The sequence below is a fragment of the Bombus affinis genome, chromosome 1 (genome assembly GCF_024516045.1).
Source record: "Bombus affinis isolate iyBomAffi1 chromosome 1, iyBomAffi1.2, whole genome shotgun sequence".
Lineage (NCBI taxonomy): Eukaryota > Metazoa > Arthropoda > Insecta > Hymenoptera > Apidae > Bombus > Bombus affinis.
The window spans coordinates 10,423,252-10,450,767 of NC_066344.1; the positions used below are offsets into that span (position 1 = coordinate 10,423,252).

Consider the following 27,516-nt stretch of genomic DNA (forward strand, 5'->3'; position numbering starts at 1 on the left):
TAAAAAATTAAACGCAATTTTTTATTTTAAATTTTAGGCAGAACATAATAAGCAGAAACAAATTCTTGAAACACTACAACAAGATCATATGCAAATAAACATAAAACACAATATTGGTGTATAAAAATTTTTGGGAATGCCTACAACACAGTTTCAAAAGTACTTCTAAACTTAGCAAATTGTTCCTTTAAGAAGGAAAGTGTTATTTCATCAAATTCATAATAATTAAAAGATAAGTATACTGAGAAGAAGTATACAATTGGTAATGATGTGCGTGTTGTTGCACATCTATCACACTGAATATTCCAATGAAGTTTACAATAACTTATTCGTCTATCAATGACACAACGATAAAGTGAAAGAATATGTAATAACAATCCAACAATATAGCGAGGTCGATTTACGTTCTACGATTTAAGAAGAGATAATAATATTTATTATCAGAGACATCTAGTGAAAATAAAGTGTCAGTTGAAAGAATATTTCAATTCAATATTTTGTTTTCAAATTAAACTAAGAAGAAAAAGCATTGCAAGTAGGAAACAGACGAACTAATTAAAATACTTTACGTCGTGTGTATGCAGAATTTTTAAAACGCATTACACATCGCCTAATGTTTGGCGTAAATATGAACAATTTATGTATTGTAAGTGGTGAGCGTGTTTGACATTTTTAACGGTCCAGTGTTGCGCAGTTTTCAAATTTTATCATAGCGAACTTGTGTATAGTGTAAAACCAATTTTGGATGAACATACCATTTCTTTAGCCTTCAGGACCGTTTGTGCTCACCCGTTGTTCTCGATTGAGAACGAAAACTATTTCTACGTCGAATAGACTAGAATATGTATATGTATGAATGGATTTCACCAATTCTGTTTAAATTGTAATAATTATCGAAATTCGATTTAATCCATACTAATAAAAGCAAGATGGTAGTACAAAATTTCTGTTTTGAACGAAAAAAACTATATCTTTAAAAAAGAATATATTATAAAAGGAATATTAGATACATAATTGTATGTAGCTTTTATTATTGTTACTTGAAAATAGTAACAATCACATATTGATTATAAACGTTTCGACTCTTACCGATTTCTTTTTTTCCTAAAACAATTTCTAAAATTGTGTGGATTGATTATTATTTCTCTATTCATGTATATACTACTTGTGACATACATATGCACTTTTAAGCATTTGACGCATTAACTCGTTATTTTTACAAATTTTTTGAGAGAGTTCAATTCCATTGTATATATACGTAAATCAATGTTATATTTCGTGTTTGCAATCGTCATTTATGACGAATTTTTAGATTTTATTGGTCTCATTATCCATCCATAAGTAGCATAATCAGGCAAATGAACTTGCCATTGAATGTAAAAAGAATGTTAAAATATATAGAATGGGATTGTGCATAGGAAAAATTATACATTATGGACATATTCAATACATATGAATAATATGTATATCATTTTAGTCCCATTTTCCTGTGTACAAGTATCAATAAGGCTGATAGATTGTAAATAAGAATTCCGAATATTTCATTGATCGTACTACCGATTAAGGAAATACGTTTCCTTTTAGGCCGTTTTCTTCTGTTCTTTGTGTATTGTTCATCATTCATTCATGTTGTATATCTATTTACAGTTCATGTGCTATTTCTTAAATACACTAAAGAGTTTTTCATGCTCCTACCTACTGATACGAGTTATGATATCAGTAGGATTTAGAGTCGTAATTTACAAATAATCTTCTAATGTTCATGCAATCATCACCCCTTTTTGAACGTAAATTCGTATTTTGAAATATGACGACAAAGCATTGTACGCATGATATTTTTTAAAGTAACAATATTCGTGTAGACTCAAATCAGAGAATACAATTTATATTATTTTATGTGCTTGATAACTTAGCAAAAGTTAATATAGATTATCTATTTATCTTGATTATCTTTGAACGATGCTTTGTACAAATAAGAATTATGAAATTACGAGAAAAGGGTAATTATCTGCGTATAATTATCTACGTATATGTGTATACACCATGTTCATTGTAAAAAAAAATTATCGTTAACTCGTTTTTATGTCATTGACATCGATGTCAAGCGTATTGAGGTAGATTGTCGTTCTATTTTCGTTTTCTTTAACTAGCGTTATGATATATAAATGTATAATATATTAAGAAAAGTATAATATATTAAGATGTAAACTATGCTCATTTTTATGGTTAAGAGAATTCGACTATTCTTACCTCATGATCGCCTGACGTTGATAAGAATCTAAACTTTTTTACATACTATCATACTGTTAGTAAAGATATAAATGATCCCGTGTGTAATTATTATATTATGGGATGTTTAGTTAAGTGAATGGCAAACTTTCCAATTTGTCATTATCATCATAGTACAAATAGCAAATTTAAAGTGTCTATGTTTAGTGTCACTCTTGATCCCTTTAATTTATCAAGCAAATTGTTCATATGTTTTATGATTCTTGGTGATGCATTTCGTGCTTAGCCACCCTGCTCATGTTTTGTATGTCTAAAAAAGTATGCATAGAAATGATATTTCTACAATTAATTGTTATTGAACCAATTACAAATTGGTTAACTTATGTAGTATCTATTATATCTTGTTAATTAAAAATATTATAATACATATAAGTGACTTTTATGTGTTTCTTGAAGCCTCGTGATAAGATAACAATATGTAATTCGTATTTATATGAACATTTATTAATGGCAGTGAAAGAATATGTAATAGTCATTTGGTATGAAAGAAAATTACAAACCTGCCTCATCAAATAGAAATCAAAATCTTTGCTCGATCAGAAAATATGTTACAAAATGAACAAAACGTGACATAAACAGATGGCACTACAGGATTCGCTATATATTTAATCTTATAATACTGTAAATACTACCTTTATTATATTTTATACTCTGCTGTTTGCACATTAGTGATTTTTACAATTTCTTTCTGTAAGATAACATAGCACAATTCAACACGATTGTGTTATACATCCTTCTTGTACATTTCTATACATATATCTTTACAAGTAAAATGACAATTTTCGAATTATTGTATGGTCGAAATACAATATTGATTTGCATCCTGTGCAAGCAATGTCAAAAACTTTTATGTAAAGCGATCGTCTCTCCGTAATCTTGTTTGTAAAAATGGAAACGAAGAAGAAGAGAGATAAAGAGAGGGAGAGAGAGAAGGAGAAAAGGAGAAAGAAAGGAGGAAAAAGAAAGTTAAACTTTATGATGACAGTATTACGCTTCTGCGTAAGGTAACCGCATAGTAATATATTAATCATTACTTTTTAGAAATACTGAGAACTAATAATTTAAATTAAAATCTCCATCATGCAATATGTGAGTCGTTTTCTATTGTCAGATTATATATATATATAATATAATAATATATATATATATATTCTTTTTTTTTCAAGCTTGCACAGTTGTACTTTCACACGAAAATTGGAAGTATTAGTTCCTACTCTTTTTCCCATTTCACTATGTAATGAAATAAAAACGACACATATATTTGCATTCGTATTGTGTGTACAGAATTAATTACCGACCAAGCTAATCATTGTACAGGCTAATTTAGCTTTTAACTTCGGTGCTCTCGAAAACTTATCGAACACTGTGTAAATTTCGCCGTAGTTATTAGGATACCTGCGAATGTGATTCGCTTTTTATGAGCTTCTTTGAAGAGAAATGCGCCTCCAAATTATACTGCACTTTGCACATTAGATGAAAGCATAATAAAAGTTATATAACTGTTTAATTACAGTTATCGTATATCTTTATTAAGTACTTTCACATTCATATATGTATATGACCTCAATACTTTTATATTAATTTTATATCCACGTTTTTATGTATATATATTTATACTCAATTCGAATATGTTAACATTGGTGAATGATAATCAAAGCAAGGTGTTGAGAATTATAAGAAACTTGTAATATTGGAGGTGTATAGCTCTTCGTAGATTGCCAAAGAATGATAGAAAATATAACTGAATTCCGTTTCTCTGTTTTTTCAAATTGAGAGAAAGAATTGATATTACTGTGCACGATGAGGAGATTCATGCAGAAATTTATAAAAATGTTTACAGTCGCGTTGTTCAGTGCAGCATAGATATTGAAACGAAGGAATATAAAGACAAGAGTTTACCATGTATGCAAACATTAATTTCGAGGGACTCGTTTTCTACTGTTTAATGAAACAAAATTAAAACAAAAAAGATGTTAAACGTGATTAAATTAAATTTTTGTCTTTTTGTTTACATGATTAGCATTAAAAATTGGTCTTAAGATTGTATATCCAGTAGATCGCATTCTTGCAGTAATCATTTCCTAATTTCTGTTTCCAAATAAATTAAATATGATTAAATGATAATACAAAAACAAAACACATATATAGAGAAGCATAAATAATGAGATGAAAAAAAGATAAATTCTTAGTATATTCAATACGGAAATATTATAACGATTGAGATATGTACACATATAACTTGTGTCAAGACTGAATTATCAAGACTTGTAGGAAGCATAACATTTTTGTAAATAATACTGCCTGGAAAAAATATATGTAGAAATTATATGAAAAAATTGCAAGCATTGCAACCTTCGTTCAAATATGTATTTTAATCCTAATGTCCTGTCTATTTCATAGAATCAATATGCGTTCCTGAATATATTTAATTGTTTCAATAAAAACAAAACAGAAAGTACAGTAAGATAATAAAATATTTAAAATGATGAGTTTATATTTATTACATAACAGGATCTTAAAATAACTGCAAGACTGACCGCCCTGCAAAATATTACAGACAGACATTATCACATTAAACACTGTCAACATAACTGACAGTATTTCTTCATGTTCTTGCTGGACTGTGATTATTTTCCTGCTAGTTTATAACACATTATTTGTCCCCATAGAATTCTGCTCTTCTTAAACATTCTGTTGTTCTCCTGTTTCTTTTTTCTTTGCTTTTTTCTTCTGAGCATTCATCTAACTAAGAAATAAGTAAAGAGTTCTGCTAAGCATATAGGATTCATTTAGATCATGACTGTCGGAAAAGAACAATTTGGCCAGCGCTTCCAATGTAGGTATGTACGTACTTATATTACACGAACGAACAAAGCGTGTATGTTCTTTTCGAGCAAATAACTCGGTAAACAAGGCATTTTGTCCATTTACCTCTCATGAGATAAAAAAAGAAAGAAAAAGTCACGATCGATAACGAAGATTCATTCCTCTGTTTATCTATTGAAAAGTTGCAACTATACCTTAATTTATGATTTTTTATCGAGCGAAGGTTCCAATCGAATCCCCAATCAAATATCTCGACGACGAAAACATCGAAAAACTTCAAATCGAAAGATAGAACGATAAATATAGGTTTCACTTTCCATAAACGATCAACGGTAACATTTCCTTTTCTTCCTTTTGTCACAAGTAAATCTACGTTTCTTTTTAATCAAGTTTTAAAGGTAACGGACATAAATGTAGTCAAAGTATGGTTTTTTGCATCACGCACCTTTTTATTCTAACTTGACGATGCAGTTCATGAAAAAATTCAAGAGTAAGTAATAATGAGTTATACACACGCGGATGATATTAATTTGTACCTGTATGAGAAAATAATCGTAAAGGCACGATACTCGAGGCGATCTCAATCAAAGGCACGTATATTTGATAGACGATGGTGCAGACAAGAGTCTCTTAGTAATGAGTAAGCACTGCAGTTTGTCTCTCAATTTTTATTCAACATACTGTGTGTAACTGAGTTGTTCAATACGTGTACAGCGTGGATCAAATCCCAAGCACGTAATCATCTAAACTAAATGATACCTATAACGAGACTGATTCATTTTTAACATATACAGAAAAAAAAGAAACTCAAAGAGCAAAATTAGTAATTGTATTAGTTGCTACATATAAAATGTCGTTTTTTTTTTTCAAATAAAATTTTAACAATATGTAATTTCTTCAAAATACCACATATTTAATCCAAGTAATTTCCACATGATTCATTATCTATTATTTATTATTTTAGGTTCATGAGAATTATCAATTCTAAAATTTAAAAGGTCTTGAGGTGAAGCTGTTACAATTTCTTTCAAGATGGAATAGAGAATATCTTTGTCCTTCTCCAAATGCTAAATACATATATGTATACAGTAGCTTTCATGGTATATAAGAAAATTATACGAATATTATAATTATTCGTAACGGCCAATAATAAGGTTGTAATGTTTTAAATATGTAAATCGTCTTAACGTTACATATACTTGATTTATAATAAATTTCCTCTTCTTATTTGTAGTTGATAATTGGCAATAAGACAAAATTTAATGGGTTATCCCATCAACGACATTTCATATGCACCAATCTAAGAGTATTTTCGTTGACAAAAGCGATACGTCGAAGGATGTCGAAGAATTTTCGAATTACGAGACTTATCATGAGACTCACGATCGAACATTATAATAAATATGGTACAAATTAATAATCGCGACCGTTTTATATATACCTTTCATTCTTATTCATTGTTTATATTTATAGATCGACCTTTTATCGTTCGGTGCGTGCGATTTGATTCGTACTGCATGAAAGTTCGCGAAACGCTGTAACGCAGTACAATCGATAATAATAATTAAGATTCAGGGAGGCCAATGTGCGTTTCAATCGTCGTTTTGCGATTCGAATCATCCGAAGGTCGCGGAATCGAATAAGATCGTAAAACGTTAAAGCCTTATCGTTTACAACGCAATCTATAATTAACGATTCTTTCAGAAAGAAAGATAGAAAAATAGACGTGTCTCTAAATACGATACGATAATAATATCTCTTGGCGCGTTTGGAGATCGTTTCCTTTTCTTTTTCTTTTTTGAAGAAAACGATATTCTTTCGTTGCCACGATTTAAACGTAATTCGGAGCAAATTCGAAACGTTTATACGGTTGAAAGCAATGAATCGGTCGTTCTACACGCGCACGACAAAAGAAATTCAAACTGAAATTTTGTTCGCTACCATTTTTTTTATTCTGAAATAAAATGTTGGAACGATCCACACTATTGTCGGTTTTGTCTCGTTCTATGTGTCGCTATACGGATATTTTGGTCGAAGGATCGAAAGGTTAACGATTAATTCTTATCTGGTAAGTAATTAGTGTACGTTATTCAAATATTAAAGATTTTTCACTCGGAGTTTAAGTCGCCGCATCCCATCGTAGTAACAAAAAGTAATGAAAGCGAGGAAAAATGATTTCGCGACTAATGAAATTGCCTCACAGGAACTATGGATTGATTCGTGCATAAATGGAAAGTGATGAAGGCAGGATTGATGGATGAGATAATGGAAAGCGGTCGAGATCTGTAGAATTGATAAATTAAGAAATATATAAATAATAGATTAAATTTAATAATTAATAAAAAAACAAGAAATATAAATAATAAATTGAATATGTGGAAACAATAGACGGCATTGAATAATCGGTCCCGACGTGACGCTTCCCGAAATTGCTCGATACATACAGATATATGTACATACATATAGGTCTACATACAAGTAAGTACTTATGTGTACATGTATATGCATATATGTATATGTACATAAATTGGGTGTTTGATTCGCGTCTATCATTTTTCTTTTATAATATCTACAACTAAGGGCAGTATGTACAAGGGACAAAGGAATGTGAGATTTATCTTTTCCTCCGTAGCCGCTATACGACAGGCCAGCAGTACAATCTATTCGATATAGATATCCTCTATCGGGAAAGCAGTCTCGATGAACTTCGTGTAGAACCGATGGAAAGCACGCCTACGAAAGAAAACATAATATACTTACATATCAGTAACCTTTTTAACAATCGTAGGTAGTTTGAAACGAACGTTGGTTTATACGGTGGCTTATAATGTTCAATGAAGAGGAAAATTTAAATTACATAACGTTACGGCTGATAAAGAAAAATTTGTTTTAATTCAGTCGTGAAATTAACCCCTTGCCCTTTAATTACAAGAATTATTTAGTTGGTTCATGACTAAACAGTAACTATTTATTGCTATAATACAACTTTTATTTAACATTCTCGGTCTAAAGAATTGAAACTGAAGATAGGGTTCTGAACATAATCTATGTTTATTGAATCAAGAAAGGAATTCTCACGAGTACGATTTTATGTTGTGAGTAAAGGGGTTAAATGAAATTACGAATTATAATAAAAACAAATTGATAATAAGAAAGTACAGGGAAATGCATACCCGACGGCTTCGGCAACGGGCCTCGTAGATTCTTGACCGATGAAAACGTGGCAAGCGAACCTTTGCAAGGTAGGATGCTTCGTGATGAAGCCGAGGTAGCGATGATCGCGAGGATGAAACGCGCAAAATGAAACATTCTTAAGCGAGTAGAAATAATCGTGACAGGGTCCTTGATTCTTCTGAAAAAACACAGCGTACCATTTGTTAAAAAAAAAGGAAAGAATAGATACAATGGAGAAGGAAATTTAAGAAGAACTTTTAAATCTTGAATATACCCGTGGTTTACTTCTATCGACCATTCGAAGACCCTGATCGGACACTTCCAAGATACAGCTTTGTGAAACGGGAGATTCTTGCGAGTTTCCGACAATTCTTCGAACTGCTTGACAAACGACACCAGTGCCTTTATGCGCCAATGTCTCCACAGATCCCAAATAACCAAGAAGGTATCTTTCCCTCTTCACCTTCGGCGCCGAGGGATCAAAGTCACTGTAATCCATGTCGACCGCGTAAGCCGAGGGGAAGATACCTTGGCGACCTGTTCTCAGATTCACACCTTCAATACGAACACAAACATATAAACATATATCAATCATTACTAACAAGTTCATTGTCATTGATGTTCTTTAACTTGAATTTCAAGTTGTTCAACATTATGTTATAAGAAGAGTTTTCTTGATCTTATTTAGGAATAATTAAAATTTTGTATGATTGATCAAGATAAAGAACGGGTTGGTCAAACCTAAGAGTCAAAGAATATTCGAACCTTCACACCATAGATCGTCAGCCTCTTTCTGAACGTAAATAGGATCACCGATTTCGAGGTCGATCTCATCATGATGTCTTGGTACGAATTTGTGCAATCCTCGATGCGTCGCCTCCAACAGCTCTAATTGAGTAAAAGGCACACCACCGCTTCCTTCGAAGCAATACGGAAACAAATATAACGGAAATTATAATGTAAAATTGTATTGAAAGTTTCAATGAACAATGACATTCCATCGTATGAGAAACAAATAGAAACTTTTAGCACGAAACACACGACCAAGTAAAACTAAGTAAAATATTTATATATAATTTACGAGAATGACATCGAGGAAAAAATCACCTGGTGTACTACTCGGCGAAACAGAGTCAGTGTTCTGCAACGTGTTACAGGGAATCGGCGACACACTTTTCGGTCCATTTTCCGGCGAATGAGCAGTGGAATGACCACTGTCAGTAGCCATTCGCTCGCTGTCAGGTGAACTATCCTCATGACGAAGCCTCGAGTGACATTTTCGTAAGACTAAATGCGGCCGGCTAGAACTCGAACCAGTTGCTGCATTCAATTCGTCTGCCAGAGACGATGACGACTGCATAGACGTCTGACCGATAGGCAGAGCTAAAAAAAAGCAAATATTTTACAAAACAAATAAATTTATTCAAGTAATTCGAATAATTAATAAATGGCTACCTTCTTCCCGAATGAGCAGGTACTTCAAATCATGTAAATTTAACATGTTTAATTTTCACGTATAAACAATGATAGACTACACGTAATGCGTTCGACGCATATTAGAACAAATGTGATCACAGGTCAATAAGTCTCAGTTATATGTATCTTCAACAAGTGACGTGACGTAAGTTAGATGTCATTATGGATTTTCTTTGGTTGCGGTCGTCGATTCTGCGGTTGAATGCATGGTATCGTCAAGATCAGTGAATCAAAACAGGTGATGAGAAACGCATAAGATAAGGCTGATTCGCAATGGATCGTGTTACACATTGACGGTCACGTTGTCAAGGTATCATAGCGTAACAACCTTTTCCTCACTGACCTTCTATAGTATAAAATATCTTTTTGATTCACAAAGAAACGGAATAAGAACCATGAACAAAGCTGGATTGTCTCTGATAAACTATTATGACTACTACAATTCTATAATACGTAATTTAAGAAGGATTTAATAATTACTAGGTGATATTATGTCTAAAGGGTTAAACATATGTATATGTATATATGTATATCGATATTTACAGTTTTAAGTTTCTTACATTTCTTCGTTTTAGGAATTTCCGGTAATCTCCGACGTCTGCGCTCGGTGCTACCACTTCCAGGACGATTCGAGGGTACATGTTCAGGTGTGGGCCAGGAACTCAGACTGGAACAGGAATCCCCGACGTCGCTGACTACGCTATCTCTACCACCGTTACCGGTTCCGGCAGTGCTACCTCCACCAGGGCCTGGTCCACCGACGCCTGCCGATCGACCCCTGCTGCTCAGTCCACCGAACAAGCTAATGTCACCCAAGGGTAGTCGTGTAGTGAGCTAAGCTACCTTTCACCATGCCATTTAAAGTGTGTAGATTTTACTTTCTTTTTCTCTCTAATTGGGTTTCCACAATAGTGAGTGCCACTAATAAATTCCCATCACGATTGAGAACGGATAACAAAATTTGTTTCTTTACACAAAAGCACCACACACTCGTATCCTTGCATACTTGTATCTTTTCTGTTTAATCAATCAGCGAATGGTCATTCGTTTTTCCTTTTTATTGTAATAAATTTCATTTCATTTGTCGATCTATATCACACGCAATTTCAGTTTAGTGCCTAATGTTATGTAATCTGTTCTCAATGCTTTAACGACAGGGGGAGATCATTTCTTCAGGAGATGCAAGAGGATACACAGATGACACTGGAACGCACTGCACGAGTCACTATCCTAGTCATAAGTAAATTGACGTGCAAATTTGCCTTTACCATAGTAGCATTTCTAAAATTAAAAGAATATCGATAGCTTTTTTTCTTGGAAAGAATAACGAGTGCTTAAAAATAATTGTAACCTTGTACATCTATAAAGATTTAATTGGAAATGTTTAAATTAATAGAGGAACAAAAACTTCTTGCATGCAGAAGTTACAAGAAGTTGCATTCAAAGAGGAAACATAGATGCACGACTAAATTTGAATTTGAATTTAAACAGGCAATCTAAATTGTTTAATATCAACGACACGTAATTCATTGAACATGACATATAGTTGGAAATAATTAGAGGCCTGCCTATTCATTTCGAAAATTATAACTAACATTCAATATATTCTTTGAGTTAATTTCTTCGAGCAAGGAGTCCTCTGATTATCTCGAACAAAATTCAAGACGAGTTAGTTAAAATTGCCACTTTGATTTACACTTATATCAATATCATTATAATTTTTAGAGGAAAATTCTGACAAACAAAAATTGCACGATCTCTCGATAATTTTTTCGATTCCAAAGTCTTGAATTAGAAATATTGATCTATGGAATTTATATGTTCGCAGGCCAAAAGAGAAGTAGTGTGCACTTACGATGTTACCAACCTAAAGTCGCTATCAGCGACGATGGAACAGTTGTGATCGAGATCTTCGCTATCATCACCGGAAGTGTGTCCGCTCTGATTCTCGTGCCGATGAATGACCACCACTTCCTCGTCCTCGGAATCGCCTGCGACTCCATCGCAAGATCTCTCAACCTCTGGGTCGCTATCCTGCGACGAGGTCGGTGAATCGTCTATCATCACATCGTGAACGAGCCTGTTTTCAGTAATAGTTCGCAGTATTAATTATTGAAATTGATCATTTAAAATATAAAACTTTTAAGGGCAAAGATCAAATGTTACTAATGTTCTTACCAAACACCAGCAATGATCATTATATTAAATTCTTGATTAATTTTAGAGGCAAAGAGTGAGACACGAAGAAGTTTTAAGCGTGAAACTAAAAAATTGAAAAAGCAGGAGAATGATATTAACAGAATGAGAATGTAATGATAACAGGAGCTGTATCTAGAAAGTCTATGTTTGTATGTACCAGGGAATCGACTATACAACTGTTAGTGAATTTTATATCATGTAGATGAATGATATATTCTTTATATTAATTTTTCTACTAAATAATTAAATGTTTTGTAATATAAAAATGACGTTCGTGTTATACAACGGATAATATGAAAGGTATATCTTCGTTTCTAGGGAATAGGTAAGATCTTTTATGTCATATTCAACGAATATCAGAATTAATTGAAATTTCTTAACAAAAATAATATGTCGTGTTTTAATACATCTTTTGTTAAAGTATTATCTATTTAAAAAGCAAGTGAATCAAAGTTGACAGATTGGAACTCCCAGGAAACGTCTCGCGTCTAAGAAACACTCGGATACCATTGACCAACAGGTAAACGACGTGTTATTTTAATCTTGTGGTTTACGATATATGTATACGTATCTTCTATAAACTTCAATATTCGTATCGTCTAACAGTTATATGAAAAATTATATTTTATTTTTCTGAAAAATATAACGGTGTTTTATAAATATAATTATTTATTATTATCGAAAACGGAGAGATGGTCAGTCGTTTTAAATCCGATTCTATTTACGAACCTCGAAACTTATAATCAATTCGTCGCTGTAAAGAAATGGGGACGACAGATTAGATAATTAACGATAAAAACTGAGGCGTGACTGGTCCATTAATAGCGCGTGCTTGTTTTGTACAAAAGGCAAGTAATCATGACTGACAGCTAAAGTGGAAATCGTTTCACGTATACGATAGACTCCAATTGATTTTATTTCATTCTATCTTGCCATTGCATCGAGTATCGTTGACCGTAAATAAATAAAATTTTTACGCACACTTTGCATTTTCAAACCACGGTTAATCACTTGCGAAAATGCCATTTGATTTATAGATTTGACTTATTAGTAGCAATAAAGGAGATACTTCATTTTTATATTTTCGTGTTTAAGATCTCTACATTAATTCGTTATTTTTTATGATTAAAATAGACAAAATAAAAGGATGTTATTTATACACTTGTAAAAGTAGGAAGGAAAACTCTTATAATAGTAAATGAAAGATGACATATAACGTTAAAAGCGGTAAAGTAATATTTGATTTAATCATAATCTCAGTTTAATAAAATATTAAATTTGTAGCTTTTCTTATGGAAAACGATAACATTTGACAAGTGTCGTATATATACTGCATTCTTCTGCGCTGAATTTATTTCACAGACAGGGAACAGCATCGACCGCACCTCCACAGTGTATCTTTTTGATGCACTTATACCTTACCCCTTTAATCTGTTCCCGAATGTGCGATTCATCGGGTCGAAACCTACTCCCTAAGTAATATAATCCTAACGCAACTCGACTCGAAATGCATTGAATTAATCATCAGTTACAGAAACGAGCTACAAAAACACAATGACGCTTTTTCGTAGTGGTTAAAATTTTGCAATGACAAAACTATGTCAGACTAGATTAATAAAAAGACCACAAGTATTTTTACGAGAAAGTAATCATACTACTACAAGTTAAATTAAAAGGGTTGCTTTTCTTCCCATTGTAATCACATACAACTAATTCCCAATTCCACAATTGCTACAATAGACATGCTATGTCATAGACGTTCATTTACACCGAACGTTGCCAATTAATTTCATCCCGTCTCTGCTATTTTTATAACTCCTTACAGCTCGACCCTAAAAAACACGATCACCTACTATACTGTCAGAAGCCTTGCCACAGTGTCGATAGCGCAACCCCTATTTAAGGAGGTATACTTTTACGTCAAAGATCGTCCTAATTCAGTCATCGTAGCAAAAACCAACATGTTGAAAAATCTACCTTTCTAGTAAAACAAGGAAAAAGGAAGAACAAGTAAATTATACACTCTACAAATAGAATGTCCCATCGACGTGTCACCGATGTACGTTTCACGCCATCCTTTCTAACGATTCGCCTTCAAACGTCAGAAACATCGCACGTTGTACAGGAATATATTCGCAAAGACAAAACAGGAGAATGGAACGCCATGTACTCACGTGTAATTAGAAAGTGGTGCCTTGAGATGCTGCGGAAGCCTCTCGAAATAGTGTCGAAATTCCTCAAATTCGGTATCGGCCATTCTGCAACAGCCAGCGGAAAACAGACGGCGTGGGGTCGGTCCTGAAGGCGGCCGTGACGGCCTGATGGAGAGCTGCTCGGCGACCCCCGGAAAACCGTTAGGGCCAAGATGTCGCTGACGTTGGGGACGACGTCGCTCGAGCACCACCGCTTCGACGCTACTCGCGACGCCCTATTGATTCCTGCGTGGTAAGCGTCGCGCACACCCCCGCGTGCACTCGATGATTTTCCGTGAACGCGCCGCCAGGAAATCGAACGGGAGAAGCCAGCCGGCCGAATCTAAGCCGAAACGCCTTGGCGAACCATAGCTCGATTTAATATTTCAATCGGGCCGACCCGATCCGAACTGACGACCCTGAAACGCGCAAAACCAAAAATATCGACACACCATGTACCGAGATCTAAAGGCCAGTTTTTTACTTCGAAACAGGAGGGTAAATTTCCCTTTGATGGAACGGATGGATCGGGCGGTTTGCTTTCGTTAATGAGAAACCTTCTAACGCGTTCGACGTCCACTATAAATTGTGTATGCATGTGGAAGGAGCGTGTTTCTTGAGGGGATCTTAGAATAATGACTTTTTTTATTTTTATATTTTTTGGTATGATGAGAAATTTGATTTTTACAGACATGTAACGATAAGATATTTTTGTGTAGAATGATCTCTTTTGTTTTATGACGAGGATTATTGCTATCATTCGTTGAATTAGGTGATTTTCTGAGTCGACGAAAGGAAATGTAGTATATTGCTACAAGCTAACATTGAATTTATAATTATTATAATATATATTCATGTTCTAATTATACATACACGTCTTCAAAATAGTAACTTTGATAATATGAAAATGCATAAAACTCATAATTTGACGATCGGAAGAGAAAAACGTGCAAGATAAATGTGCATTTTTTAATATAAGAAAATAGATAGCAAACTAGACGAAATGCTAAAAACAATTGCAAATGAAATATTGCATTAACTCAGCGTTGATTTTTAATGAATTCCAACCAAAAGCGCTTATTTTAAAGTTCAATCCACTTGGGAATTAAGAAAACCATCATCCATAAATAGATCACCGTTGAACGGGCAAAGTGGTGGCAAGTCAAGAGCGTTAATTTTTTATATTGGTTGGAAAGATGTATAGGGTAGCAAATTCCAGAAGGAAACGTTCTACGTGTCCTACATTCGAATACTATATTCTCGAATTATGTTTGTATGGGCATATCAGAAGTATATTTTAGGACGCATAATAGTGAAGTATAGACTTAATGAAAACGATCTGTAGTAGAAGGGAAAGTTGAGACGAACGATCCAGAAAGAGTAATTAATGCCGGTTAATCGAGTTAAGGAAGTTGCGAAAGCTTGAAGTTTAGTGAAACACCTTGCGAGCTATCTTGCGTTTCTTCTCGATTTCCTGAATCAAAATCCTTAGCGTTCGAAGATTTCGTTATTTAGTTATATAAAATACAATTGGCAAGGAAACAGCACGACAATTTGCATTCGATCCGCGCCTAAGATTAAATTTGTTCGTAAATCTGCCTATAAAGTAACAACATCGTTCCCAATCTATTTGATTGTAAAATGTTTCCTTTTTTCTACCGTATCTTGACTTTTATTCGTCTTCTCGTGCAGCCAACTTCTTCCTTTGAATCACTCGTGCTGAGAATGCGCTCCAAGAGGATCTTCCTGTCTGCAAACAGCGAATACTCGTCTTGTCCTTACTTAGTTACCTATTTTTCACTAATCGATTAAATGGTTTGAAGAAGCCGATTAGTATTAAGACTTCGGTAGAAGAATTAAGAAGAAAGTAGAGACTTTAGAGTCGATTTATGTGGAAACTGATGATAAAATGATGATAACGAGCGAATTTTTCACAATAGGTAGATACAAAGTTGTGTATTTTACATAATAATATGTTTATCGCTTTTGTACATACTAAAAGCTATATTATTTCAGGATATCGATTATACGTACCACAATAATCCAAGGATCATAACGTTTTATAAACATTTAATATCCATAGTAGGATATATTAATTCGATAACTTTGGAATTATCCGTTTCCGAAATAACTATTTTAATCTCAAAAGCTTACAAAAGCCTCGTATTTTGAATTAAGTTGCTGATGACATGGAAAAGAGATGGTATGTAAGCATACAGAAGAAGAAATGAGAAGTAGTGATTTTGTTGCATAAGATCTTGTGTCGGGAAGGTTACAAAAGCAACAAGTTTGTATCTTCATTAAGACGTCTTGCAATATATACTATATTTTTCAAACTTGGCTACAGATTCTAATTTTTAACTTGTTTAATTCGTCTCATTTTAATCTGACACGTTAAAATGATCGAAGTAGGGAAAGATACCGAAGAATCCATAGAATCCAAACTACGACACACTTTTTGCGACAGAATGTAGCATTTGAAAAAAGTGGTGAAGGTATAAAGAGACGGTTTCGATGATTAGCCCTCCGTAAGCAAACTGGGTCGTTGACAAGCCAAGCGAGATTTCACTCTTGAATTTCTTCAAAAAGAATTCTTATTTCTATTGGGTAAAGTTTCAAATATTTGACTTAACGAGCGATTATAATGTAATATTACGTAATATATATACCTTGATAAGTATAGACCTCTTATAAGCTTCCCAAACTTTATAAAAGCCTAGAACAATAAAAAAGATTTGGCTTACATATAAATAACCCGGTTTGCCAACCCAACCCAATCTTGCTTCTTCCAACGGAGTATTAAATTTATATTACACTAACCTATGTAATAACCACTAAATAAAATATTAGTTATATTTAAGAAACCATCGAATTGATCTAGGCGTTCAATATTTAAAATTTAGTACAAAAATATTAGGGTGCTTGCATTGATTTTTTATTAAAGTAATATTCATGAAATTGAGATTATTTTCGAACAAAATCTATATTATTATCGTAAGTTGTTTGATAGATCCATAAAGACGAAATATATGTATGCATACATGGCTCGCACACCTTTCCAAGGAAGCATATTTATAGATCCTGGCACTAAACAAGAAAAAAGAAGGGCTATCGACCAATTTAATCCGTGTGCTTAGAAAACAAATTGCTATAATTATATCGTTGATGTTGTACAAAAATTTGTGTGAAGGATTTCGTTTCTTAGATAAAGATCGAATTAGTACTTTGTGTTTCAACGATATCTTAGGCTTAAAGTTATTAGTGAAACAACAGAAGCAAATTACAAATGTTGAACTTCGGGCTCAAAGGACGACAGTATGATAAGAGATATCATGCTTTGTAGAATCTCTGTGAATGGGAAGTGAATTTGGCGATACGGGTAACGGATGAATAGTACAATAATTACTTATAATCAAACGCATGTTTATACGACATATACCACATGGACCGCCTAAAAATAAAATTTTTATCGAGTACAGAAAGATACAAAAAATTAAGGAATTTAACATAAAATAGGAATAAGTATTTAAGCTGATATTATGACTACAACACATATCTTTTTTTGTGTCACAGTACTGTAATTATACATATGTTAATATTTCATAATTATGCAATTAGATGCAAAAAAGATAAGTTTTACACAAATGCCAGAATATCTTTCTTTTTAATATCACAAGTATAAATGCATATGTATCTTTATATTTACTCTTATTATAAAGAAATTTTTTAAATAACCGTAATAACAATAGCAGAAAAAAAGATTAATTAACAAATGTAACAACCATTCTCAGTTTAGGCTCACTTAAATATACGAAACAGCACGGAAGTACCGAAAAGAAACTTTGTAAAATGTAGTAAAATATTTTCTACAAAAAGCAAAACACTTTTACTAAAAGCTTTCGATTTTTTGTCAAGATTCCATCGATACTTTTAATTATTCTCGTGTTACTAAAGCAACAGTCTCAGCAGCTTAGCACTTTAAACAACAGAATGTATCGAAAATCGATGCAACCGATTGTTTCAGCAAAACATTATAACACACAGTGTCTCATATCTACTAGTTAAATCTCGCTATTTATCAATATTGCCTGAAAAAATAATCCAAAAGATATTTTCAGCGGTGATTTAGTGACTGGTAGACGGGGCCGATAAACGAAAGATTCTCTCCGCAGATCGAACGATACTCTCAATTCTCTTAATGCCAGAGGAACGCTCGGTATAATTCAACAAGGGTGCTAGCTGATAGTCGTAAGTGATGGACATTGGTAATGTGCTGCATCTGCTTTGCCACGAGGCGGAGAAGTGTTCTCGGCTGTTCGAGCTTTTATTAAACAGCCCCTTTGTTCTGTGGAAAAAATACACAAAAGCGAGAATGATTGTCTCGTTGAAAAAAAGGAACGGAAGAGAAAGAAAAAAATTAATTTCTCCGAAGAAGATTACGCTTCTCCAAAAACACTTCCCCATTTAGGTATGTGGTTCACATTCACTCGCGATATCGTTTCACAATATTTTCACAATCGTGGATTTAGTAATTCACAAATGTTAATAATACGATAAATTGCGTAATATTTTCTACGACACGTTACAGACATATACTTGCTAATATTTAATAACAATTGAAACGTATGCCCCGTTATTAACTTATAACTAACAACATTATATATTTAAACAGAAAAATAAGTATCGAGAAAGAAATCCGAAAAATCTCCGATGATGTAATCGTTGCCAGAACAAAGTCAAAGTCGAAGGAAGTATCACGAGTCGCTAAATGAACGCGGAAAAGCGTGAACTCGGTAAATCGATGGTCGGATTCGTGTCTTTTCCATGGTAGACTAATTTCACTTGGCCCAGAAACTCTGAGTATAAACGTATCGTGTGGATGGGAGGGAAGAAATCTTTGGAGAATAGCGAAGAGGGGTACCGAAAGAAAAGTATAACATCCCTGTTTCGAAGACCTTGCAATCTCTTCTCCCCATTCACCGTTGCTAGTTCTTGCGCCACCCACATTTCGTGCACTCCAGTGACGTCACACAGAATACATTGTGGAACCGGCACAGTTACCGTTAAATGGGGTGAGCCAACACTCCTCTTCAACCCCATGAAAAGTCTTATCCGACCAATGGGGGAACTTCGTACTACTGTGCGTCGACCAATCGCGAACAGATCGTCATTGAGAAGGACACGTACACGGAGGGGACCGAGGTCTTAAGAAGAGCAGAAGACACTGGTACCGGGACACTGTTACACGCGGTGCTTAGAGGGACGATTCCGTCGAGAGAAACTGTTGCAGTGTTATCCAAGTTCAACATTTAGATAGATTTTTAAATAGAAATACTTGCTTGCATCGTTCGATTGATTTTTTTATCGGTGAGCGAAAGTATTATATGTTACAGTAGAGATAGAAAATTTGGTTGAAAAAATAGAAAGTTTGTTCAGTTTGAACCGAGGATCAGTATGAGTGGTTCTGGAAAGGGCCTTCTCGGGGTGTGGTTATACAGAAGAGGCGAACACTGGGCCATTAAAGAAGGAAGTCCCATACATAAATCGAGCGATGTGCGTTGATTTTAGAACTGTTATTACAAAATATAAGATGCTTTTTTTAACTCGTTTTAACTCAAATTCATGTTCCGAGTTTCTTAATTATTCCAAGCTGGAGCAATCTTTCTAATCCTCCTTTTTCTCATACCTATATGTATTTCATTCGTAAGATTATTACGTGACTTAAGACAATATAGAAAATCGAAGCAAATAACGAGGGAAAAAAGGCGGTTGAGTGTGTGGTAAAAGTTAAACGTAACGCATGGATATGTTCTTTCATTCGTTCAGATCCCCATGGTCGAGCGGAAATTGAGCAGCGATAATAAAAGTTCTGTTGTTTTTTCCTTGAAAAACCAAATCGGTGGCTTGGCACGAGCTCTGCAAGTTTTTCAGGTATAGTGTTTAACGATATTACACAGGGCCTAATATAAGATCTCACCCACGTTAGGGTCAGAATGGAAATAGAATTTTGAAAATTTATTCTTACATACGTATAAATAATAATACATTTTTTAGTCTGTCATTTTTCATAAAAATATGTTAACATTACTTTATTAACACTTACTTTCCTTTAAAAATCGATATTTGATTATTTACCAACTACAGAATCCTTATAGACAATAAAGATATCTGTAACATCTTTTTAAAGCGTCTTCTAACATTAGAAACATTAAAATGCGTAGAAACTTTCATGAATATGTACCAATGTATTTTTAAATCAATATTTCGTAAAGGACCTGGGTGTGAATGTTATTCATATCGAATCACGCAAATCAATGCGCCGCGGTTCCGAATTCGAAATTCTCGTCGATGTTGAATGTGATTCGAAAAGAATGGAACAGTTGACCAGGATGTTGAGCCGAGAAGTCGCCGCCATTAATTTGGCACAGTACGAGCAAACAGGAAATATTCCTCATCCTCCATCACTTTCCGCCGCTCCGAGTTTTGGTAAGTCATTAATAGATTTTATTTCTTCATTAAATATCATTTTACATCGTTTAAATTTTGTACTTAAACTTCTAACTTGTTTACTATTAATTAGAAGTTTATAATACCCACTATCAATTTTTACTATAAATTTAAAATTTAAACGATCATTTCATCGAACGATAATTCTTTTAGAGCAATTTCGTTGAATGATTTTTTACAATCAAAATTACTTTTAAAATAAAAAACTTTCCGGAACTAACAAGTGCAGATCATGTTCAAACTTTATAGATTTCAGCGAAATAGATATGCCCTGGTTTCCACGAAAAATATCGGATCTAGATCAAGCTCAAAATGTGCTCATGTATGGATCCGAATTAGACGCGGATCATCCAGTACGTTTCTGTTTTCAAACACTGTTCTCTCTTGTTAAATACGTAGTACCTAAGATATATGCAACATTGTATAATACATTTAATTCAATATTTCCAGGGCTTTAAAGACCCGGTGTATCGCAAACGCCGTGTGCAATTCGCGGATATCGCAAACAATTACAGATAGTACGTTAAAAAGAAATCAATGATCTTTTACGAAAAAGATATAATTATTAATTACGATATAGAATTACTACTAACTTTATTACTACTAACATTAATTTTCTTTTAGTGGTCAACCAATTCCTCGCGTTGAATACACGCCAGAGGAGATCAGAACTTGGTTCGTAAATTCATATCATTGCGTTACGTATTTTCTTTTTTTTTTATTTGTTAAAAAGATGTTTTAACATTGTTTCGATAAAAATAAATACGTTCGTTGTGTGTATGAAGTTTTTGATAAAACTTTCGCTCATTGCAAGAAATCTTCGTACGTGCTTCGACAAACATGAAAGCAATCTATGACGGAGAAGAACAAATTCTTTTGATAACTTCGCAAGATTTCCCTTCAATTACGAAACGATATCCTGGTTCTACCAATATAACAAGGAAAGTTTCAACTTCACCCGTCGCCTATGGGACGTATGAATCAGCCAAGATTGGCCCGCGTTGAATGCACTCCTTAATTGTCCTTATTTAATTTATCCTCGCGATCTTCGAGTGACTTCCCTAATACGATTTCCTCCAGATGTGTATACGAGAAACGTGGATAAGTAATCTAGTTTCGTTGAAACCTACGAGACATATTCAAGAACGAGAAGGTTTAACACCAATTAATTTAAAACCTAACATCATCGTTAAAAATATTTATAAATAATTCTTTGCAATTTTATATTCTTAAAATTTATCAATGAATAACATTCAATTTTTATAGGGGAACCGTTTTCCGCGAATTGCATCAGCTTTATCAGAAACATGCTTGTAAGGAATATCTGGAAAATTGGCCAAAACTGGAGAAATACTGTAGCTATAGGTAAAGATTCTTCTGAGGATTAAATCAAATGATATCAAACATAATTGATTTAAATAAGCTTCATATTTGATCGACAGAGAGGATAATATACCACAGTTGCAAGATGTAAATGTTTTCTTGAAGCGTAAGTATACGATTAATGATAATAGAATTATTTTAATTACAAATGAATGAAAAATAAATAAATACAATTTGTCTATGATACTATTAGGAACAACTGGATTTCAACTTCGACCCGTAGCAGGGTACCTAACACCGAGAGATTTTTTGGCCGGTCTTGCTTTTCGAGTATTTCATTGTACACAATACATTCGACATTCATCCGATCCTTTTTATACACCTGAACCGTAAGTAATTTAAAAGTGCATAAATCATATCAAATAACGGATATAAATATGTTGTACACACAGAAAATAAATAAAATAGGAAAAAATAAAGCTAGATAAAATTAAAGAATAAAAATAATGCTGTAAACACATTTTCTTACCATTCCTTCTTTGTATTTTTCCTCTTTTCTTTTAACTTTATTGAATTATTTATAGGGACTGCTGTCACGAATTGTTAGGGCATATGCCGCTTCTGGCGAATCCAAGTTTTGCACAATTCTCGCAGGAACTTGGACTTGCTTCGCTTGGAGCTTCGGACGAGGACATCAATAAATTGGCAACTGTAAGTGTTCTATGCTCCATGTAGTTTCTTACTTTCATCAAAAACTTGTAAAAGCTCATTTCATGAGTGTAAAGAACCTCATATTAAAGAAATTAATATTTATAAATAAGAAGAAAATTCAGAAAACAAGAAGATTCTATTTTGTTTTAGCTTTAATTGTAGAAGTCATTAACTATGTTGAGCTCGTCCTTTGTTTCATTTTTGTTTTTAGCTCTATTTCTTTACGGTGGAATTTGGATTATGCAAGCAAGATGGTATACTTCGCGTTTACGGAGCTGGTTTATTGTCTTCTGTCGCGGAACTGAAACATGCTGTGTCCGTTCCCGAGAAGACGTTCCGATTCGATCCAGAAGTGACTTGCAAGCAAGAATGCATCATTACCGCGTTTCAGAATGCGTACTATTACACGGATAGCTTTGAAGAAGCAAAAGAAAAAATGCGGTAATGTTGTACATACTTTATTCTTCCAAAATTCTGAAATATTAAAATATAATAAAAATATTCCGAAATTCTAAAATATTGAAATAAAAATACAATAAAAAAGAAGATTGTGAAAGGAATATCAATTTCTGCTTTTAGAGCATTTGCGAATCAAATACAACGACCATTTGGATTACGCTATAATCCTTACACTCAATCAGTGGAAGTTCTCACGGACGCTCAAAAAATCACGGCGGTAGTCAGTGAACTTAGGGGTGACCTCTGTATCGTCTCAAATGCCCTAAAGAAGATACACGAACAGGATGATACAGTGGACGTTGAGAGGATAACCAGCCTTTTAACGCAAGGTATCGAATTACATCAAGATTCTTCGTCTTCTGACAGCGATGTTGATAGAAGTCCTAATGTCGAGTCGCCTAAGAAACCAATAAAAAATCAGAATAAAAACTATTCTTCTGACAATATTGTTGTTAACTCATGAACATTATTTCTGTAAACGTAGTCTGCGAATAGAGCTATCAAAATTAGAAATTATGATTGTACGTATATAATTATAGAGTTAGCAATATGTATATGAAATATGCACAGTTGTCTATGCTTGTAAAAAACGATATTTAAATTAGAAGATTACTAAAGTTGCACTGAGTAGAATGAAAATGAATAAAAAATTATGTAAAGTATAGTAATCAAAAGTTTTAATGTACTAACATATTTACTTTCATCATAAAATATCCTGTTACAAGTGAATCATATTGTTTTAAAAAAATTCGTCTGATTTTCTCTTTGATACGGTCTATAACATGTTTTTTGATATTAACAATTATCTTTTTTTGTTTTATCGAGATCCCTGCGACAAATACGTATCAACAATCGATAAATAAAATTCAAAAATTTATAGTTAGCATCTTATTTCTTTTATTTATCAAACATCAAAATATCATGATTATTTTTGTAATGTATTAATTTCGTATATTGTTTAAGTTATATATGTATATATTATGCATATATAAATTAAATATCATACTTTAAGAACTGTTTCTATGAGTAAAATAACTGTAGTACGTTCTAGATAGATTCGTACTTCGACACACCTGTTTCATCTGTTGCGTTCATATTTAGTTGCATACAATCGAAGGTTTAAAGAGGTTATCAAAAAGTTAACTGTTAATAAAATACAAAAAAGGAAAATGTATTCAAAACGCCTTAAGTGTATTCATATTTGGCACAAATAATTCTACTAATAATTTGTCAGTACACTTTAATAAATGTTAAATAAACGAAAAGACATTTATCAGATGAATGAAACAATATTTAATTAACGAAATGACTAATCGGACAAATATTCCTTAAAAGAAACAATGTTATACCTTCCACTACCAGGAAGGTAATATATGAGTCTGGAATATTTAAATGAATGTATGTTTTCTTAACAACTATATTTTAAATACGCTTGCATATAAATATGGCGCAAATACAAACTTCGAGCGCGGATGGACTACCAAAGCACTTTGTCACTGCTATGCGTACACTTTTTGATATAATGGATGACCAAAATACAGGGTTTGTAAAATTTTCTGATATTGAAGGCAGATGGCAAGATGATGGAACGCAAGGTCTACCAAAAGGTGTTTTGGACAGCCTTAAAAAAGTCACTCCACCTAATGGATTATTGTCTTTTGAAAGATTTTGTACAGGACTCAAGATATGTTTGCTACAAATTCAAACAGATGGTGACTCTAAAAAACATGATGGTCAACCAAATAGACCTCCATCTGCTCCAATACTTATTCCTGATAATCAAAATAAAACAACATGGACATCTCCAAATACAGCAACTATTAGACCAAATAATGCTATATCACAGCAACGTACCTTAAGCATGCCACAGTTATTAGCAGGTCGAAAAGATATTAATCATACACACTTAGAATTAATGGATAGTAGAAGTGGTCCTGAATTGAAGCTAAATAAGGCATATGGACCTCCTAAACCTCCACGGATGGGTGCTGCATTAGAAGCTAGAACTATTAATTCAGAAAGAAATTTTGACAAATCTGAAATTCGAACTGTATTACAAAATTGGCAGATGGGTTTGTTAATGAATGATGATAAAGCTATAGAAAAAAGACAATTACCAACGGTAAATTATAGATCTGACACTAGAACATTATTAAGACCAACCAGAGTATTGGGAGATGGTAAAGCAGTTGAGTTGCAAAATAATCAAGTTGGCTTACAGCCTAAGAAACCATTAAATAGACGCAGAGAACCTAGGCGTCATACGTTGCAGAATGGTATTGATTACAATATGGTAAAGATATTCTTCTCTAGGATTCCCAACTAACGATTGGTGATTGGTTTTGGGTATGCATGAAATTTGGTGATTATTAACATGTAGACCATAATACAATTTATACTAAATTCAACATAATATATAATATGTTTATATTATATTTTAATACATAGTTGGGAAGCCTGTTTCTTAATTTTTAACAGCAGTAACTATTTGATAGCTTTCTTTTTTAGATGAAAAGAATGAAACAGATTGAACAAGAGAAAGATGTATTACTTCAAGGTCTAGCTGCAGTTGATAAAGCTAGAGAATGGTATTTGAAACAAATATCTGCTACTCAGGAAAAAATTAAACATCTTGGACGTATGGGATCTCATGTGGTATCAAATATGCTTTCCAACTTTATAAAATTATCTGAAATATTCTGTGTTAACAAGTATGATTTTATTTAGGAACAATGGACAGAGGCACAGCAAGAACGTTTAGAATTACAACGTGCTCGCGTCTTAGAAGTCAACAGACACTTAGCTGCACTAATAAGTAGTTGGGAACGTGGTGGACTTCCTCTTCATATGAATCTTGCGTTTCTTAGCACTCCTACATCGACCCAACTTCAGCAGGATATATTATCTAGGTTAAAGCAACAGAATCATAGACTAACAGAGGTAAGTTAAATAAATATATATATAATTAATAATATATTTAATTCACATTTGATGATTAAAAATTAGGAAGTCAGTAAAAAAAGCCAACGGATAGCATTACTTGAACAAGAAAAGGACAACTTGGTACGAGAATTGTATAATAGACAAAGTGGTATAGTTCAATCTAGAAGAGCAACAATGATTCATGAACAACATGATCAAACATTCATGTAAGGTACTAACAGTTAATATTTTAATTCTTTTATGTATAACATAAAATTATATTTTACATAAATATTGTTCTTTTAGAATATAAATAAACAAGAAGATTTGCCTTTGATGATATAATGAATTACATGCAAAATATCAGCTACACATATATTTAGAAAACTAATTAAAATCATTGTTATAAACTTTTATATCTGTTATATGTGTTGAAATATTTTAAATATCTGCATAAAACATGAAATATTTGTGTGAAATATTCACAGTACTAATACTCGAATGTACTTATACATTGTAAATGAAGTCTTAAAATTTTTATAATCCGTCCAAGTCTCAAAAGAGAGATTATGTTCTTCTCTAATAAATTATTCTAATTAATAAATTGCCTTGACCTAATTTTTTATTTTATTACGATATCATAATCTTAGTTTATACGCAAAATTAAATATGTTCGTATTACATTTTTGCAACTGATTATCCTTATCTTATAAACAACTATCCATAAAAGAAAATTGAACAAATGAATTATACACGTTCCGTACTGTAAACTGTAAGCTACATCTACTTCCGGAATTATGACTGTACGTGTCAAATGTTATCGAACTTTAAAATGTGATAATGTACTTCCCTAACAACCCAGCGTTACTATTGGCAGCAAATTTACTTAAAAAAAAATAAGTGTCATTGCAAAAATGTACAATATAAGAGAAATATGGTAAAAATTAACGTTCGTTAACATTCTATTTCAACTATAAAAGATATTTTAGATACTTACAAAAATAAAGAATTAATAATGTTTTCTGCCGACCATGTGTTCTGTTTAGAAAAACATGTGCGGAATCATATAACGGACTGGGGCTAATCCCGACCGATATAACGTTCCGTAAGTCTCAAATCATACTGGTCTGGAATTTCAAGACCTCTCTCGTTATTTTATCTAAAATAATATATGAATGCACAAATAAACGATATTGATAATAAAAAATTGTAACAAATTTTGCAAAACTACCAAATTTAAAATTAACTGAACAAAAGTCATTAATATAGATAATAATTCATATCGGTAGAACAAATGAAATTATAAATCTATATGTATATGTTTGTTAGAAATATATTATGTGTAATCAGTGGCTTATTTTACACCCCACGCATGGTTCTTTAGCTTAGTAGAGTCTGGTGGGTATACTAGCTAAGCGCGTTAGTCCGCATTTAGTTA

The 27,516-nt window shown here is 33.0% G+C and overlaps 4 protein-coding genes and 1 long non-coding RNA gene across 16 annotated transcripts in view; 4 read left to right on the forward strand and 1 right to left on the reverse strand.

Annotated features, from left to right (window-relative positions):
• Positions 1 to 4,775, forward strand: part of LOC126914074 (hypoxia-inducible factor 1-alpha-like) — a 92,864-nt gene extending 88,089 nt beyond the window's left edge. For all 5 annotated transcript variants that reach the window (XM_050717564.1, XM_050717572.1, XM_050717555.1 and 2 more), the window contains one exon: positions 38 to 4,775. In XM_050717564.1, coding sequence (XP_050573521.1) covers positions 38 to 124 — 87 coding nt within the window. In that variant the 3' untranslated portion in view covers positions 125 to 4,775. The remainder of the gene's footprint in view (positions 1 to 37) is intronic.
• LOC126914205 (JNK-interacting protein 1) lies at positions 4,766 to 14,287 on the reverse strand. Of its 5 annotated transcripts, none has more exons than XM_050717861.1 (8): positions 14,139 to 14,287; positions 11,633 to 11,845; positions 10,326 to 10,529; positions 9,397 to 9,672; positions 9,055 to 9,207; positions 8,564 to 8,844; positions 8,289 to 8,467; positions 4,766 to 7,848 (listed from the first exon to the last, which is right to left on the reverse strand). In XM_050717861.1, the coding sequence occupies exons 2-8, from the start codon at positions 11,766 to 11,768 to the stop codon at positions 7,776 to 7,778; spliced, it is 1,302 nt and encodes a 433-aa protein (XP_050573818.1). In that variant the 5' UTR covers positions 11,769 to 11,845; positions 14,139 to 14,287; the 3' UTR covers positions 4,766 to 7,775. The 5 variants fall into 5 exon arrangements, with proteins under 5 accessions (XP_050573818.1, XP_050573809.1, XP_050573790.1 ...); XM_050717852.1 differs by having other exon boundaries at positions 10,326 to 10,546; positions 14,139 to 14,281; XM_050717833.1 differs by having other exon boundaries at positions 10,326 to 10,567; positions 14,139 to 14,281.
• LOC126914326 (uncharacterized) lies at positions 10,506 to 12,610 on the forward strand. Its single transcript, XR_007709632.1, has 2 exons — positions 10,506 to 10,628; positions 11,594 to 12,610. It is a non-coding gene; the product is annotated as an uncharacterized LOC126914326 (long non-coding RNA).
• Positions 14,288 to 14,298: 11 nt separating the features above from the next.
• On the forward strand, positions 14,299 to 23,830 carry LOC126914146 (tryptophan 5-hydroxylase 1). 3 transcript variants are annotated; one of them, XM_050717691.1, is made up of 16 exons: positions 14,299 to 14,409; positions 15,849 to 16,096; positions 16,173 to 18,624; positions 18,829 to 19,523; positions 19,593 to 19,709; positions 19,983 to 20,087; positions 20,429 to 20,642; positions 20,913 to 21,016; positions 21,114 to 21,181; positions 21,288 to 21,338; positions 21,930 to 22,028; positions 22,106 to 22,152; positions 22,240 to 22,375; positions 22,571 to 22,697; positions 22,909 to 23,138; positions 23,277 to 23,830. In XM_050717691.1, exons 5-16 carry the CDS (start codon positions 19,611 to 19,613, stop codon positions 23,617 to 23,619), a joined length of 1,623 nt encoding a protein of 540 aa, XP_050573648.1. In that variant the 5' UTR covers positions 14,299 to 14,409; positions 15,849 to 16,096; positions 16,173 to 18,624; positions 18,829 to 19,523; positions 19,593 to 19,610; the 3' UTR covers positions 23,620 to 23,830. The 3 variants fall into 3 exon arrangements, with proteins under 3 accessions (XP_050573648.1, XP_050573638.1, XP_050573628.1); XM_050717681.1 differs by having other exon boundaries at positions 16,173 to 16,359; positions 18,329 to 18,624; positions 18,829 to 19,709; XM_050717671.1 differs by having other exon boundaries at positions 18,829 to 19,709.
• A 374-nt stretch (positions 23,831 to 24,204) lies between these two features.
• LOC126914257 (suppressor APC domain-containing protein 2) lies at positions 24,205 to 26,682 on the forward strand. 2 transcript variants are annotated; one of them, XM_050717915.1, is made up of 5 exons: positions 24,205 to 25,449; positions 25,665 to 25,811; positions 25,884 to 26,096; positions 26,163 to 26,310; positions 26,385 to 26,682. In XM_050717915.1, the coding sequence occupies exons 1-4, from the start codon at positions 24,601 to 24,603 to the stop codon at positions 26,307 to 26,309; spliced, it is 1,356 nt and encodes a 451-aa protein (XP_050573872.1). In that variant the 5' UTR covers positions 24,205 to 24,600; the 3' UTR covers position 26,310; positions 26,385 to 26,682. The 2 variants fall into 2 exon arrangements, with proteins under 2 accessions (XP_050573872.1, XP_050573863.1); XM_050717906.1 differs by having other exon boundaries at positions 26,163 to 26,305.
• The last annotated feature ends 834 nt before the right edge of the window (positions 26,683 to 27,516 follow it).